The 16,324-nt window shown below is 41.3% G+C and overlaps 1 protein-coding gene across 2 annotated transcripts in view; it reads right to left on the bottom strand.

Annotated features, from left to right (window-relative positions):
* Positions 1-11,179: 11,179 nt before the first annotated feature.
* Positions 11,180-16,324, bottom strand: part of SLC11A1 (solute carrier family 11 member 1) — a 44,948-nt gene continuing 39,803 nt past the window's right edge. For both annotated transcript variants that reach the window (XM_070957129.1, XM_070957128.1), the window contains exons 13-15: positions 13,569-13,642; positions 12,879-13,032; positions 11,180-11,723 (exon numbers count right to left, since the gene is read on the bottom strand). In XM_070957129.1, coding sequence (XP_070813230.1) covers positions 11,643-11,723; positions 12,879-13,032; positions 13,569-13,642 — 309 coding nt within the window. In that variant the 3' untranslated portion in view covers positions 11,180-11,642. The remainder of the gene's footprint in view (positions 11,724-12,878; positions 13,033-13,568; positions 13,643-16,324) is intronic.

Here is a 16,324-nt window from a genome sequence, read left to right as displayed (position 1 = left end):
GACTCCTCGGATGTAATAACTGTGGGACTTCCAAGATATATTCAGGATATATAGTATCTATGGAGATTCTCAACCATCCAAGTCATGGTGGTTGTCCCAAAAGTGCTTTATTCAAAAGGCAACTGGACTACTTTGGGTTTGGGTTTGGTTTTTTTTAAAAAATGTTTTGCTTGTCATCCAGGAAGAACTGAATTGAGGAAAGCTTCTTGAATGAGAAGCAAAAATATTTTCCAAGAAAAAAATCAAGAAAGTCCAGTTGCCTTTTGGAAAAAGCACCTTTGGAACAGAGTATATAGTAATTCTCTTCAAAGAGATTTTTGGGATCTTGTTATCTATTCCAGGGGTCACCAACCTTTCGGACCTCAGGGACCACTAAATTCATAATTTTAAATCCCATGGACCAGTAATATGATCTGCCTAATGACTGGATGGGTGGGTGTGGCTAGGTGGTCATGTGACTGGGTGGGCATGGTCAAACTTGATGTCACTCACATTGAGGGGTGCCTCGACGGCCTCTACTTGCGCCTCCCCTCCCAGCCACTCCTTGCCTCACTACCCGGGCTCCTTAGAGCCGCAACAGGAAGTAGTTGTTGGAGCTAAGCAGCCACCATGAGAAAGAGTTGGCAAAACAGCTCAGTTCACATTGGATCTGACCAAGAAGGAGGCTCAGCAGAAGCACCTTACTAAGGACTATGAGCATAGGCTTTCCAAGCAGAGGGAAGATCTACGGGAGTGCAAGGCCAGGTACTGGTGCCTGGAAGCTTAGCGGGCTGAGATGGTCAGTCAGTTTCAGGCCATCATGCAGTCCCACTGGAACAAGGCCCTCTGGCTCTTCGCCACCAGTAGCACTTCCCTCCAGCCTTTGCCCAAAGCTCCGCACCAGGAGGCTGAAGCAGACCCAAAGTTGGAATTTCTTCCCCCCTCCGACCCACACAAGAAGACCCCGAAGGGGGAGACTCTGCAGCAACACAAACTTTCATTGCATGTATCCAGCCCAGGAGGCGTCATTTGAGGACCCCTGATTTAGTGCAATATAAAAAATGCAAATAATTTTTCTGTGGTCCACCAAAATATTTTCGCGGACCACCAGTGGGTGACCGCTGATCTATTCCCCATTAGGCAGGCCCAAACTGCAGGGCTCCTCCTGAACCTGTTTCTCTGCAAGGATCAACATAAACCAGGAAAGCAGGGAGGAATCCAGCAACATTGTGAAAAGGGACATTGCCAAACCATGTTTTTGTCTGGTTAGGTATAAGTTGGAAATGGCACTACATAATTCAGGGGATTTCAAACATCCCCTTAGTTCAGGGGATTTCCCACATTTTCAGGCCACAAAACATCTTTTTAAAAATATTGTGGAACAAGAAGTGGAGGTGTAATAAGAAAATGAATGCACTTTTTTTTTTCTTATTGCTCTTAGTCTCTTTTCAGAACCCCATCAAATTCTCATGAAATTCCACAGGATTCCACAGAGCCTTGATGTAATGAGCTCTGAAATTTCAACCACCACAGGGATAGTCAACTCAGCATGGCATTTTGGAAGCAGTATTCTCATTCAGGATTCCTAGTTCTTGGGTTACCAACTTTTGAACACCAACAATGGATTGATAGTCTTCACTTAATGACCATAATTGGGACTGGCAACTCTGTTGCTAAGTGACATGGTGGATAAGCAAGACACCATGTGACTTCAACTTCACTTCTGCCATGTTATTAAGAAAGTCCCAGATGATTGTTAAGTGAGACACCATGTGACTGTGTCTTGTGATTGTACAATACAGCTGACTTCTCCATCTACAACATACATTGTAAGAACTGTAATAGCCTGTAATTGTAATATAACACAGACAGGTAGAAGATTGGGAGAGTGAATCCATGAACACCACCTAGCAATCAGAAGACATGATGAAAACTCCTTATCTCACAACACATGCTCAGAATCAACCATAATTTCAACTGGGAAATTGGGCATCCTAGCTCAAGCTAAATCCAAAAATGTTAGTTAGGGAATTTCTAAAAGGGTTGGCATTCAGAGTAATCAGCCATCAACAGATGCATAGAAATAAATCAGATTTCCACCATTCAAAAGAGACAATTAAAAAGCCAAGAAGGAGACAAAAACAGCAGAACACATCATCTCCAGCAGCCTATGTCCAGATAAGCAGGGGTGAACACTAGACAAGCAGAAAACAATACCCTTATCAAAAACTTCTAAAGATAAAACAAACCATACCAAGAGGCAGGGCAAACTACTGTATATAAATGGGGCAAATCTGTTTGCTAACCCTGTTGCACTGATGACATTACCTAGTTGAGCATTAAAAACATCTGTAAGCAAACAGGACTTCATAAAAGATGAAAGGTAAGAAGAAAAGTCATTATTAGTCCTTACGGTTTCTTTATCTTGAGTAATCATTAATCTTTGCCCCATCCTCTGGTTTTTTATATGTTCCTTAAATGTGATAAACCAACCCTTTTTTAAAAAAATGCTCTTTAAGTCACCGGGCTTAAAAATGGGAGACTGGGATTTCTAGTGTGCCTTAGGCATGAAAGCCAGCTGGGTGATTTTGGGCAAGTCACTCAGGCTTAGCCCAACCTTCGCCTCACAGGATTGTTTTGTGAGGAAATAGGAGGAAGATGATATTAGGTATGTTCACCACCTTGGGTTATTTATAAAAAAATAATGAAGGCGAAGGCCTCGTTTTACATATTTTTTTGTTTGCCACAGTTGTTCAGAAAATAACTGCAGTTCAGTGAATCATGCAACCATGAAGCGAATCTGGATTTTCCCATTGACATTACTTTTTGGAAACCAGCTGGGAAGGTGACAAACGGTGATCACCTGATCCCAGGATCATGCGACTATCATAAATACATGCCAGTTGCCATGTGCCCAAATTTTGATCACAAAGACTGGGGATCCTACAATGGTAGTGTGTAAAACCATCATAGATCCCTTTTTTTTAGTGACTTCAAATGGTCACTAAACGAAATGAATGGTTGTAAGTTGAGGGCTACCTGTACAAGTAGTTGCTTATATACCCGGTGTCCCTTGATTTTCTGGGGATTGGAGCCCGGCAGCAAAACTTGCTAACTCTGCTGTGAAAATCCCATTCATTTCCTAAGGTTGTTTTTCTGAGGCCAGCGGGAGCTGCTGCACCCTCATCACTTCCTGTTTCTTGCCTATTCCCACTAACGGGCCTCTGAACTGGTTGCATTTCATCAACCGCTTCTTTCTTCCCTCTCCAGGCTTGTGAGTGAAAGCCCGAATCAATGGCTCCTGCGTGCTTAGCAATTCCTGGCTTTTCTTTCCCTCCCTCTTCATTCAGTTCCTGACTCTCCTTACAATACCCGCATTGATGGCCTGCCTCTTTCAGGGTAAACAGTAGTGCTATGTGGATGTGGAGGGCTTTGAAAAAAAAAACCAGGGCATCAGCAGAATTGTCCTGTGTCGGGGGGAAAAAAAATCAGAGCCCGCGGTTTCAATGTCTAGGGAGACGCAAACAGTAAAGGGTCGTCATGAATGGTATTTACAGTTTAAGCTGTAAAGATAGGGATTATTTTTATGAAATGCTTTTCCAGTGGCAAAGGTCAAGAGGAAGAAACCAGTGCTGTACATACAATAACATAAATGGAAAAAACTAGGCCGAAGCATGATTCCTCTGATAAGCTACTTTTTATATATATATATAAACTTTATATATATATATAAATTTTATATAAATTTATATATATATAAATTATATATATATATATATATATATATATAAAGAAGAACATGCTTCACAGGCAAGCACCGGGGTATGTGGAGAATGTAATTTTTCTGTCTACCTTTTCCCTTTTTTCCTTTGATTCTAGGGAACATTTGTACAAGCCTCCCCCCCACCAAAAAACCCCCAGTAATCTATGATGGCCTGTGTTATCTTTCTTAGGGTAGCCTGATTTTGTCCCGTTTTTTTTGGTGCTGTTAACTTTTCTGGCCTCCTGCAGTTGAAGCTGTTTAAGCATCTGGATGGCGTCCTCAAATAGACCATTTTAGTAAGTGGGAGAAAAAGGCTAAAGCTTTTGTGCTCTTGAATCCGAGAACTCTCAGATTCTGAAATTAGAATATGCTGTGAAAATGGAATGCTTAATTTATTCCAGCTGTACAAATGTTGGCTCCCCACATAGAATTTGGAAATATTTGGGTTTGAATATCTGACTAAAACTTTTTTTTAGTTTGCAGAGAAGTTTTAGATCCCTCAGGTTAGGTTGAAGCTATATCTAAAAGGAGGTGGAACATAGATGGTGTGGTTTATAAATGTCATTATTTTTTCTGACGTCTCCTCTGGTGTGGATGCAGCCCTGCTCATGTTAAAAAATCAGCAATGGGGTACAAAAGGCTTCACTGTACAGGTAGTTCTTGATTCACGAGCACGATTGGGACTGAAAAGTTTGTCATTAAGCAGTGCAGTTGTTAAGCAAACTGTCATAGGACCGTATCTAGTTTTACAATTTTTTTCCTCTGAAATTGTTAAGCAAGACATCACGTGATCATGATTCCTATCCTTCCCTGATGGCTTCCTCATTGATTTTGCTTCTTGCAAGTCACCTGGAAAGATTGCAAATTGCAATTACATGACCCTGGGATGCTGCAACCATTATAAACGTGGACTGGTTGCCAAGTGCCCGGATCGCAATCACGTGAATGTGGGAATCTTGTGATGGTTACAAATGTGAGAACCAGTTTTTAGTAACTTTTTTTCAGTGCCGTTGTAACCTACCTGTAGTGATCCTACTTTTATAGAACTCCGTATAGGTGGTCCTCGACTTACAACCACAGTTGAGCCCAAAATTTCTGTTGCTAAATGAAACATTTTGAATTTTGCCCCATTTTACAATCTTTCAAGCCACGGTTATTAAGTGAACCATTGCAGCTGTTAAATTAGTATCTCAGTTGTTAAGTGAAACTGGCTTCTCCATTGACTTCACCTGTCAGAGGATCGCAAAAGGTGATCACGTGATCCTGGGGCATAGCAAAGGTCATAAATGTGGTATGAACCAGTCGCCAAACATCCAAATTTTTGTCACATGACCACAGGGATGCTGCAAAGGTTGGAACTGAAAATTGGTCATAAGACACTTTTTTTCACTAACTTTGAATGGTCACTAAATGAACTGTTGTAAGTCAAGGACTACCTATATTTAATCCCAAATCATATGTATTTTAATATGGTTTATATGAACACTTCTCTCATTTTAATTCATGGGAAACTCACTCTTTATTCCACATGACTATAACCATTTTTCAAGAGGCAACTGGATTTTCTGGTTGAGCTGAAGAAGCTTCTTGGATGAGAAACGAAACGTCTTCAACAAAAAACCAGAAAGTCAGGTTGCCTCTTGAAAAATCACCTTTGGGACAACCATGACTAGGGGCGACTGAGAATCTCCATAGACATGGCTATAAGCACATTCCAGCCAGCTAAAGTGGAAGGTGGCCAAATGTCCAATAATAACCTTCGGTTAACTTCCTTACTGAGTATCAGACTTCTGCCTTGTTTTCAATTTGCTTTTCAGTATATGCAAGGCAAGCATTCACCATCAAAAGGCTGTATCAGTAGATTTTAAAAAGTTGATCTAGAAAGTTCCAGTTTGATCACCTTTGTAAAAAGTGTGTTGTGGTTCTGGCTAGAAAGACGTCGGTGTTACATGTTCAGAGTGCATTTGTCTGTTAGAGCTGGTGAGCATGCTAAAGCAGGGGTCTCCAACCTTGGCAATTTTAAGAATTGTGGACTTCAACTCCCAGAGTTCCTCAGTCAGCTTTGCCAAACTAGGTGGCTCAGTGGCTAAGACGTTGAGCTTGTTGATCCGAAAGGTCGGCAGTTCGGCAGTTCGAATGCCTAATACAGGTCTCCTGCGTGAGCAGGGGGTTGGACTAGATGACCTCCAAAGTCCCTTCCAACTCTGTTACTGTTACCCCTGTGCTAAAGAATTCTGAAAATACGCAGTGGGCATTCTTGTGAAATGACCCCTGGAATGATGGTTTTGCCCATTCCTGAAATGGTAGCAAGTTCCCAGAATTCTACTTGTCATTCTCACTCTTGCCCTTAAGAACCTACTACCAGTCTTGTTACCTTTATTCTGGGCAGGTGGATGCCCGTCATAAAATTCTAGTTTGTAGCTATCCATATTTTCTAAGAAACCTTGTGAGACCTCTCTATGGAGCATAGAGGCTTTCCTGGGGCTAAACATAATGCTGGAGGCTGCTAATCTGAATGCTAGGTGTTTTTTTTTTTTTTAATTAATTAAAGAAAACAAGGAGAAAGCCTAGAAACTCTTTGCCATGTTAGTGCCATGTTGGAGACTGGAGGCTCAGAGGATTCTTCTTGAGCAGACAGAGTTAGGGACCATGCTGACTTCCACATTTATGCTTTATTCGGCTCACAGGCCAATCCCCCAATTGTGGGGGGCTCAGTTGCCACTACTTATTCCTCCAGAAGTCATAGATCTATAGGAGCCTGGATAGCTCTGCAGACTAAGCACTGTAATTTAACACCAGCTGTCTGCAATTAAAGTAAGTTCGAATCTTGCCAGGCTCAAGGTTGACTCAGCCTTCCATCCTTTCTAAGGTAGGTAAATTGAGTTTGTGGGGGGCAATAAGCTGACTTTGTATAAAATATGCAAAAGTATGAAGGCTATTGCTTAACGCACTGTAAGCTGCCCTGAGTCTCCGGAGAAAGGCGTCATATAAATCAAATTAAAAAAAAAAAGGTGGAAATAATAATTTGGAGCCACATTGGTTAAATGGAAAAGACCCACAGGTCTGGTGCTCAGAGTAGAAAGCTTAGTCCCTGCAGAAGGCACTAATTGGATAGGAGCATCTCTAGGGGCTCCTAATTGACGTAGGTGGGTGCTGGAAAGGCTGTAAGAAACATGAAGGATTTTAGCTTGCACGCCAGAGCATGTGAAAGAACATCTCTCTTCATCGGGAAATGCCAGCTGAGGGACCCTCCTGGAAACCAGACCACACATGACGGATCAGAGTGGGGAAGCTATATGGCACTCTTGAATGACTTTGGACTCGAAGTTCCATCCTTCCTGATCACTAACTATTGGCAAATGGGGCTGATGGGGAATGGCTTAATGACACATGATGGAACATTGATCAGGGGAATATAATGTAATGAAAGAAAGATATGCAAGCAATACAGGAGGTAGATGGCGAAGTTGCTTACTTGACTATCTGTAAAGAAGAAAGCTTGATTTTGCATAACATTATTAATGATCAGTGCCGACTAAAGTGCCGATTGTGCCACAGTGGATGGAATGTTTTTAGTTGGATATGAGATGTGCCAGGTCCAAATCTCTGCTCAGTTCTGAGGATTTGATTGCTGTAAGGTAGCAGTGGGTTTGCATACTGTGTTAAATCATGTTTATTTTAACCATGGTTCGTAGAGTACAACAGTTTGGGCGAACAAACAGACTCCACATTGCATAGTCCTGATTTTCCCCTTAACCTAATTTACTTCTACAAAGTCCCAAAGGTGCTTTTTCAGGAGGCAACTGGACTTTCTTGTTTTTTTCTTTGAAGTCGTTTCGTTTCTCATCCAAGAAGCTTCTTCAGCTCTGACAGGACAGTGGGGAATGGAAGGCACCAGGGGTGAAATCCAGCAGGTTCTGACAGGTTCTGGAGAACCTATAGGGGAAATTTTGAACAGTTCGGACAACAGGCAAATACCACCTCTGGCTGGCCCCAGAGTGGGGTGGGAATGGAGATTTTGCAATATTCTTCCCCCAGGAGTGGGGAGGGAATGGAGATTTTGCAGTATCCTACCTCTGCCATGCCCACCAAGCCATGCCCACAGAACCAGTAGTAAAAAAAAATTGGATTTCACCACTGGAAGGCACTGATGACACAGGTCCAAATCTGAAATGGTGAAAGATATGACAAAATCCATTCCCCACTGTCCTGTCAGAGCTGAAGAAGCTTCTTGGATGAGAAGCGAAACTTCTTCAAAGAAAAAACAATAACATCCAGTTGCCTCCTGAAAAAGCACATTTGGGACAATCATGACCTGGATGACTGAGAATTTCCACAGACTACTTCTACAAAGATAAATCCGGTAGCAATATGGCATGCCGTTCCTTGCCAATTTCAAAAGATTTATTTTTTTATTTTAACAATGTAGAAGAATATTTATTTGATTTGAGCATCTTCGGCTATCATATTAATACCACGCAGTTCACATCTTTTGAACAAATCACTTAATAATCTTTTTTACTGGAGAAAAAAAACCCTTTAGTCTAAAACAGTGTGGGGGTGGAATGGTACAAATGGCCCCCAAACCTCAGTGTTGATGTATATGGTCCCAATTAATGGAATAAAAAGTCAGTTAACTGAATTTAGAAGATACAATCAGTTTATAGGGCCAGATATTAAAAATAGGCCAATTTTCCCTGCTTGTAGATAAGACTGCTTTCAGGATTCAGAACCTACTGTTGCTATTGGTTGCCAGTCAATTAAAATAAGATGAACATAAACTGCTGCACATATTGAATCTGGTACCTATAAATTTCTGCCCTTCATCAAGTTACCTTTTTGGACAGAGGAACAGGTACAACTATTAAAACCGACAACCATTCTCTCAGATAAAAGTAATCAGATATCAAGAGAGCCTGGACTCCTATAGCTTTGCTAGGCCTGCAGGTTTAAAAAGCGCAGCACAAAATCCTCCTTTTTATTTAACTACTGTATCAAGGGCAGAGGTCTCCAGATTCTGGGAGATCTTGAACATATTTGGAAAATTGAACAAGCTGGCTGAGTACTGTGCTACCACAGATTGGTAGCCAGGAAGGGCAGGGCCAGCCACAAAAAGTTGGGATAGCCTTTCTCTCTGTATATAAAGGCTCTCTGTTTGTATGTTGAAGTATGTGTTTTTTTTCTTTTTCTCTGGATATCCTCTTTATTCCCTCTACTGATTTCTGCCACTCCAACTTCTCCAGACATTTTTGTTTCTCCTCTGGAATTTATTGAACTCCTTCCTATCTTCCCTCTAACCATTCTCCTGGTCCTCTAAGCATAAACCAAGAGTGATTTAAAAAACACAAGCATCACTTTGGGGTTAGTTGGGCCATAGTTCATTTTCTTTTCTTTGGGTCTAAACCCAACTGGGGGAATATATGAAGATGAGAATGTTACAAGGCTACCACTCTCTTGGGAAGATATCTAAGAGCTTTGTCTTCATTTCATTGCCAGACCCAGATTTAAGAAATGGGAGCTTCATCCTTCTTTTTTTTACATCTAATACTTCTTACAGAACAGCACTTCATGATACACAGAACACACAGCTTTTGCGAAAAATGAAATTCTTATTTAATTTTCAGTTTTCTATGCCTTCTGAGTCACTCCATCTACAGGTAGACTTACAACCGATCATTTAATAAGTGTTTTCAATCATGATAGTCTTGGAAAGAATGCTTTACCGCCTATAAAGTACTTTCGGCCATCATAAAACATTGTGTTGGTATCTCCAAAGTCACATGATAACATTTCGGGCACTTGACTTTTCAAATATATGACTGGTCACTACGTGTGATCATATGATCACCATTTACAATCTTCGTTGGCTTCTCCAGAAAGCCAATGGGGAAGTAACTGAGAAGGTTGCAAGCAGAGAGGATGTTGGATTTGAAGTCCTTTCCCCTGGCATGCTAAGGGATTTTCCCTTCTCCCAATGCAGGGAGGAGAAATCTTCATGTGCTGGAGGAACAAGCTTCAAATTTGGTGAGAATGAAAACAAATGCTAGCATTCTGAGCTTTCCAGTTTCTGCCAGACTTGAGGTCCATTCCTCCAAAGTGACAAGGGATTTGCCCTCTAGAACTCCATTGTTCTTGCAATTGTTCTCCTTGGTGAGGCAGAGAGAGGGTCTGGGCGTCTCCCATTCCTGGGTGTGATGGGAGACCTGGGTCCTCTTCTCTGCCCCACCATGCACTGGAGGTCTGGGCCTTCTCCCTGGTGTTCTACTTAACAACTTGCACAGTTGCTTAACTACCACAACTGGGCAAGTCAGGATTACAGTACGTTGAGCAAAGTGGTTACATAGCATCTTTAACCACTTTACTCAATGACTTAAGATTCCAGCCTCAATTGTATTCATAAGTTGAGGACTACCTCTATGTTGTAGTGCCATGGCCGCATAGGAACTTAAACTAAGACATTGATCTGAAAAGGAACTGCTAGAATTGGTGTTTAAGATGAGGAGGAAACTTTGCTATCCAAATTATGTTAATAGCATTTGTTATATAGGCTTTGAGAATCCTATACCTTCTGCAGTCCCTTACACTAAACCATAGTTGTTTTGCTTTGGTTTGGTGTACTGTGTATGTAAGCTCAACATTTGCAATTTGTAAATCCCACATCATGTTATGTCAAAAAATCCATGTCATATTAGTCAATAAACCATAGTTAAATAAGTCATGTCTTAGCATAATGCGTGAATTCACCTTCCTTACCGGTTTGGAAGTGCACACGCTGCACGTGTCACATGTGCACACAGACCTTCTGCGCATGTGCAAAATTTGCACATGCACAGAAGGTAAAAAACACATTACTTCCTGGTGAAAACCAGGAAGTAATGACACCCGGGTGGATGGGCGGAGCTTTGCTCCACCATCACTACCAGATCGCCGAACCATCGGCCAAGATCGCTACCGGATCGGGCAATCTGATCCGATCTGGGAGCATTTCACCCCTGAATGGGCCCCCTTGTTCTAATCAAGATGATTCATTACTCCAGCTGTCATTCCCATTACTGCTTTCATCCTGAGGGCAGAAGTCAAGCAGCAATAGCATGGAGAAGGTAAGGTGAGTTGATTGATCTACAGTGGATCCTTGACTAGAGTGTGGGCTTGTGGAATTGTCAGTTATAGGCTCTGATAGTAGCTTTTAGATTAAAATGGGGGCAAAGAAGGAGTTGCTGCCAGATCCTTCAGTATAAATATTAGGTGCATATTACTTTGAGAGATTTCTCACAGAGTCTCACAGGCCAGAGTATGACAAAGGACAAAGTCTAATGGTGCAAAAGTAGAACCAAAGGGATTCTTCCATTATTCCTTTGTGGCCTCACCAATGGTGGAACCAAACATTCCTGTCTTTATCCCCATTCCTTAAGCTCCTAAACCCACCTCCCCCAAAAAAGAAATGCTCCCCACCCACTAGTAAAGTGGATGCCTTGATGTTCCACACAAAGCCGATTTGGGTCTGAAGCTGGTAGAAGGTGTGCACATTTGGTCATGAGTATCTAGAATACTTTATACTTTTCTTTACACTTTTTTTTTCTAACTTGCTACATGTCATCAGGATTAAAAAACAAGAGTGAATCAAGTCTTGAACCCTCTCTGGAAGTTACACCACAGCCATTCCAAGTCTGAAGGTTCTTTAGGAATGCCAGAAATTGTCTCTGGAACTTTTGGCCTGCAAAGCAGACACTGTGCTGCTGCTGAGTGATCACTACTGATGCTGGAGTCCATCCTTTGCCAACAGAAACTCTGCTTCTGACACCTTTGCTTCCTGGCAGATCCCCAAGAGCAGCTGCTTCCTGTTTTGTTGGGGAACAGTGATGATTCATCAGCTTCCAGTGGTGATGAGTGGGATGTACTATCACTGCAATCCATAACTGAACCGAGTATGGGGCCCACGAGCTAGGAAGGCAGCTCCATGTGAAATGAGACAAGTCCAAATCTGGAATGGTGAGAGATATGACAAAATCCAAGAACAAGTTACATGTATTTGTACAGAATAGTCATGTATATGAGATGAGTGGCCATATATGTATATTAAATAAATAAATGGGGGAGAGTTTTGATCATCAAGCCAAAGAACCTTATGTTTTCCATCTGTCTGCAATAGTAAGCAAGCTTCAGTGTCCCTGTGTGACTAACCCATTTTTCCTCATAACAATTCTCATACATTCTTAAGTTTGTCTTCAAGCTTTTGCCCTTCAGATATGTCGGAGTGACCATTCTCAGAATTCTCAGCAACATGTTTGCCGAAGAGATATGTGTGAGTTCCTTTTCTTTCACAAGGTACTTATTTAAAGGGGCATCGTTCAGTGGTGAAATCCTACCAGTTCGCATTGGTTTGGGTGAACCGGTAGTAAAAAAAAGTTACCGGTTGGTCTGAAGCAGTATTTCCGATGATCAGCTGTGCCGCGTGATTTAAAATTGCTAGAAAGCAGGAAATCCTGCTTTCTAGTGAATCTAAATCACGCGGCACAGCTGTTTCCCCACCTTGCAGTTCTACTTACCTTCCCAAGCCTCCTTTTTCCGCATGCAGCACGTGTTTGGTGTGTACTGTGCATGTGTGCACCATGCATGCGTGGGCAGTGAACCAGTGGCAAACCGGGGAGGATTTCACCACTGGTATCGTTTCCCTGGGACCGGTAGATCTGTTCCAGAACTTGTGCTAAACTGCAATTTGCTTAAAAGTGGCATATTGAATTTGGCATAACATGCTATGCTAAAGTCAAACAACATTATATACAGTAGCTTAGCAAGTTATACAATTTCAGGCCATTTTTGTGCCCTCCCCAGAAATGTCATTCTATTGCTTCATAAACACCTATCTTTATATAACATCATTTTTAGTTATGATAAGGAATGGGGGAAGAGAAAGAGCTGAGCTGACTGAATATTCAGGATAAACTGGCATCGCTATTTCATCACTACGACTAAGGTCACCGATTATCTGCTCTGGAGATTTTGCATTAGGAACAGCTTAATGCAATAGATTCCACAATCTTATCTGTTTGAATAGGTAATCCCTAGAACTGTTAAATCCAATTTGGGGATAAACAACTGATATGGATGATGCCGAATTTGCATACAAGGTTCCTACCAGGTAGCAGACGAAGGCCACGTAAGCGATGAGCACGAATGATATGGCAATGTAGTAGGCCAGATGGTTCAAGCTTATGATGCTTGTCACCACGAAGTATAAATTGATTGCACAGATTAATGCAGTGATCAGGATCATTAGAAATTTTCCAATGCTAAGAAAACGAGAGAGAAAAGCAAGTGGGGGGGAAAAAATACATGGATCGAGGTTATTGAAGCAATTCCATCTCAACCACGTTTTTAGAGCTACATCTGCCAAATCACCTAGAGTGAAAAAGATTAATCTCTGTGGGAAGTAGAAGACTTTTCCTCTTCTTAGAACACTTCATACCTTGATTTCTTTCATTTTTGTCTTTAAAGAAAAAGAAACCACGCAACCCTCTAAATACTATAATTAGCATAAATAATGCCTACGTGTATTGTGATTTATTATTGCCAAAAAAGGATGGACGTATCCACATAGTCACCAAAGGTTAAGCTTGACATGACAGGGACACCTCCTGAGCATCTCCTATTTATGGAACAACCTAATGAAAAAGCTGTTTATATGGAAGAACAAGCAAAATTGGACTAAATTGAACTTTGATGGAAGTTAGAGATCTGAGTGGTGTGCTTCTGTGACAGTACAAATTTAAGATGGAAATGGTCCTCAGAATCACAAAGGAGTCCCTATCCAAATTGAGCTACTTACATCCCGTTGACAAAATCCTTCATGAGAGGTTCCATGCTGGTGAAGGTGAGAACAGGTATGACCGCAAAAGGTAGCTAGAATTAGATAGAAAAAAAAAACAGGTTGAGCATGCAGGCAGGTTTTAAAAGTGAGCACTATGTTTTCTTTCTGTATCCCTTCTCAGAATTTTTTATATTGGCGAACAACCAACATATCTTTTAAGGGACTACTGACCATTGATTAGTTTATTTATTAGATTCGTTTGCCACCCATCTCTCCTACAGGAATTCTGGGCAGCTTACAAACATTAAAGGCCAATAAACCATGGACACAATAAATGGTCTTAATAATAGTAATAATTTACAATTAAAAAGATGGAGAGGAAAGGAGCAGTGATACACACAGTAGGTTGGGAGGAGGTTGGGGTCTTGCCTTAATCTATTAGTCACTTCCAGCATGATGCACCCACAAAGGAGCCCCAGGTTAACTGCTAGAACCAGGTCTTCAGGCCCTTACAGAAGTCAGAAGGGTGGGTGCAGATCTCACTTTGGGGGGGGAGGGGCCGTGGGAGAGAAAATTGTCCTGGATCCCACTAGCTGAAATTCCTTGATTGTTGGCATCTGCACCATGCCCCTTCTGCTGGTATGGGTAAGGCAGACCAGTTCCATTATGGTAAGACGGTTCCTCAGATAGCCTGAACCCATGCTATGAAGGACTTTAAAGGTGATAATAACCAACACCTTGAATTTCACCCGGAAGCAAAGTTGCAGCCATGCAGTTTGTGGAACAGCAATATAACATGGGCCATTTAAGAGCCCCAAGAACTATCACTTTCAACTGTTCACAGACTCATGATACCATCGTTTCTTGATAGCTTCAGAGGATCTTTAGCAAACTAGCATTACATCATAGCAAGAGTAGACAATGTGCTTTCCAGATATTTTAAAACAGCTTCTATAATTCCTAAACCAACATTAATGTTGGATTTAATCTAAAAGGCATTTGGGTTATTTACAATTCTTATAGGACCATATAATCATGATGCTGGTTTGTAGTCCATTCCTTATCTGATTAAAAATATCCAAAGCTAGCAGATAAGTGCCAGGCTTCAGCCTGAAAAGCCCTGACTTGTGTTTTTACTGTAACTTGAGCTCTAGCCTTCACCTACAGAATATCGAAAAAAACGTTTTTGTTTTATATTCAGGAGTGAAAAATGTGGTGCTTTCCAGATGTTGGACCATCTTCCAGCAGACCTGGTCTGCATGCCAATGGAATGGAATGCTGGGAATTGTAATTCAACAACATTTGCTGGTTGTGGGATGCCCATTCCTGTCACAGCACTTTAGGCATTTGATGAACGTTCTAGAATAACCTTTTTTGAAATATTTTCTTTCATGTCCCTATCAGATAAAGATTGTTCTTGCTATTTTTTTTTTTTTTTTGCAAATGTGGTTAAATAAACTAGTTTATTGCAAACAGGTCAGCAATGTTTACAGAGGTGGTCCTCAACTTACAACAATTCGCTTAGTGACCATTTGAAGTTACAACGGCACTCAAAAAAGTGACGACTATTTTTCGCACTTATGACCGTTGCAGCATTCCCATGGTCACGTGATTTACATTGGGATGCTTGACAACTGACTCAAATTTATGATGGTTGCAGTCAGTCGTGGGTTTCAAAATTGTTTACTACTGGTTCTGTGGGTGTGGCTTGGTGGGCAGGGCATGGCTTGGTGGGTGTGGCAGGGGAAGAATACTGTAAAATCTCCATTCCCACCCTACTCCAGGGGAAGGATACTGCAAAATCCCCATTTTCTCCCATCAGCTGGGATTTGGAAGACAGAGAATAGATGGGGTTGGGGCCAGTCAGAATTTTTTTTACCAGTTCTCCAAACTACTCAAAATTTCCACTACCGGTTCTCCAGAACTGGTCAAAACCTGCTGAAACCCATCTCTGGTTGCAGTGTCCCGGGGTCATGGGATTACCTTCTGACAAGCAAAGTCAAGGGGGAAATCAAATTCACTTAACAATTCTGTTACTAATTTAACAACTGCAGTGATTCACTTGACAGATGTGGCAAGAAAAGTCATAAAATGGAGCAAAACTCACTTGACAAATTTCTCACTTAGCAACATAAATTTTGGGCTCAACTGTGGTTGTAAATTGAGGACTATCTGTATTTGCATTTCCACTGGGAGTCTGCATTCACAAAACACGCTTAACCTGGTTATTGAATTAGCTCATTTTCTGCATTGGCACAATAAACTGAACCTTAAACTAAGCAAACAAGCTGGTGCTTCAGAACACATTAAACCACAAAAGCAAACAAATAAAAAACAAATTAAGCATGTTGTACATGCTGTTTAATCTTCGGACCAAGCTAAGCATGTCATGTGAATGTAGACATGGCTATTAAAGCCATTAAAGATGGATATTTTATCTGGCTCTGAATTTGCAGAATTAAAAGAAAAATGTGGGGAGAAAGAAAGATTGGCAGCAAGAGGTCAATAGCAGTCATCCCAGATGGACAACCTCTAGGTATGTTGGATTACAAATTCCACCATTATTAGGATAGCCACGAAAAAAAGGAAATAATGGGAGTTATAGTCCTAACATAATCTGACTGAATTTGAGCACATTCCAGAATGGTAGATTTCAGCACTCAGAATTCCCCATTTAGATGACACTGCAGAGAATTCTGGGACCTGAAGTCTATATACCTGCAAGATGCCAGATTCAGAAAGTGGCTGTATGGGATTAGAGGATTTATATGAAA

This window comes from Pituophis catenifer, unplaced genomic scaffold (assembly GCF_029215685.1).
Source record: "Pituophis catenifer annectens isolate HBS135680 unplaced genomic scaffold, rPitCat1.0.hap2 SCAF_1, whole genome shotgun sequence".
NCBI lineage: Eukaryota > Metazoa > Chordata > Lepidosauria > Squamata > Colubridae > Pituophis > Pituophis catenifer.
Note: the sequence above shows the minus strand (reverse complement) of the source record. Positions and strands in the feature narration are given on the sequence as shown.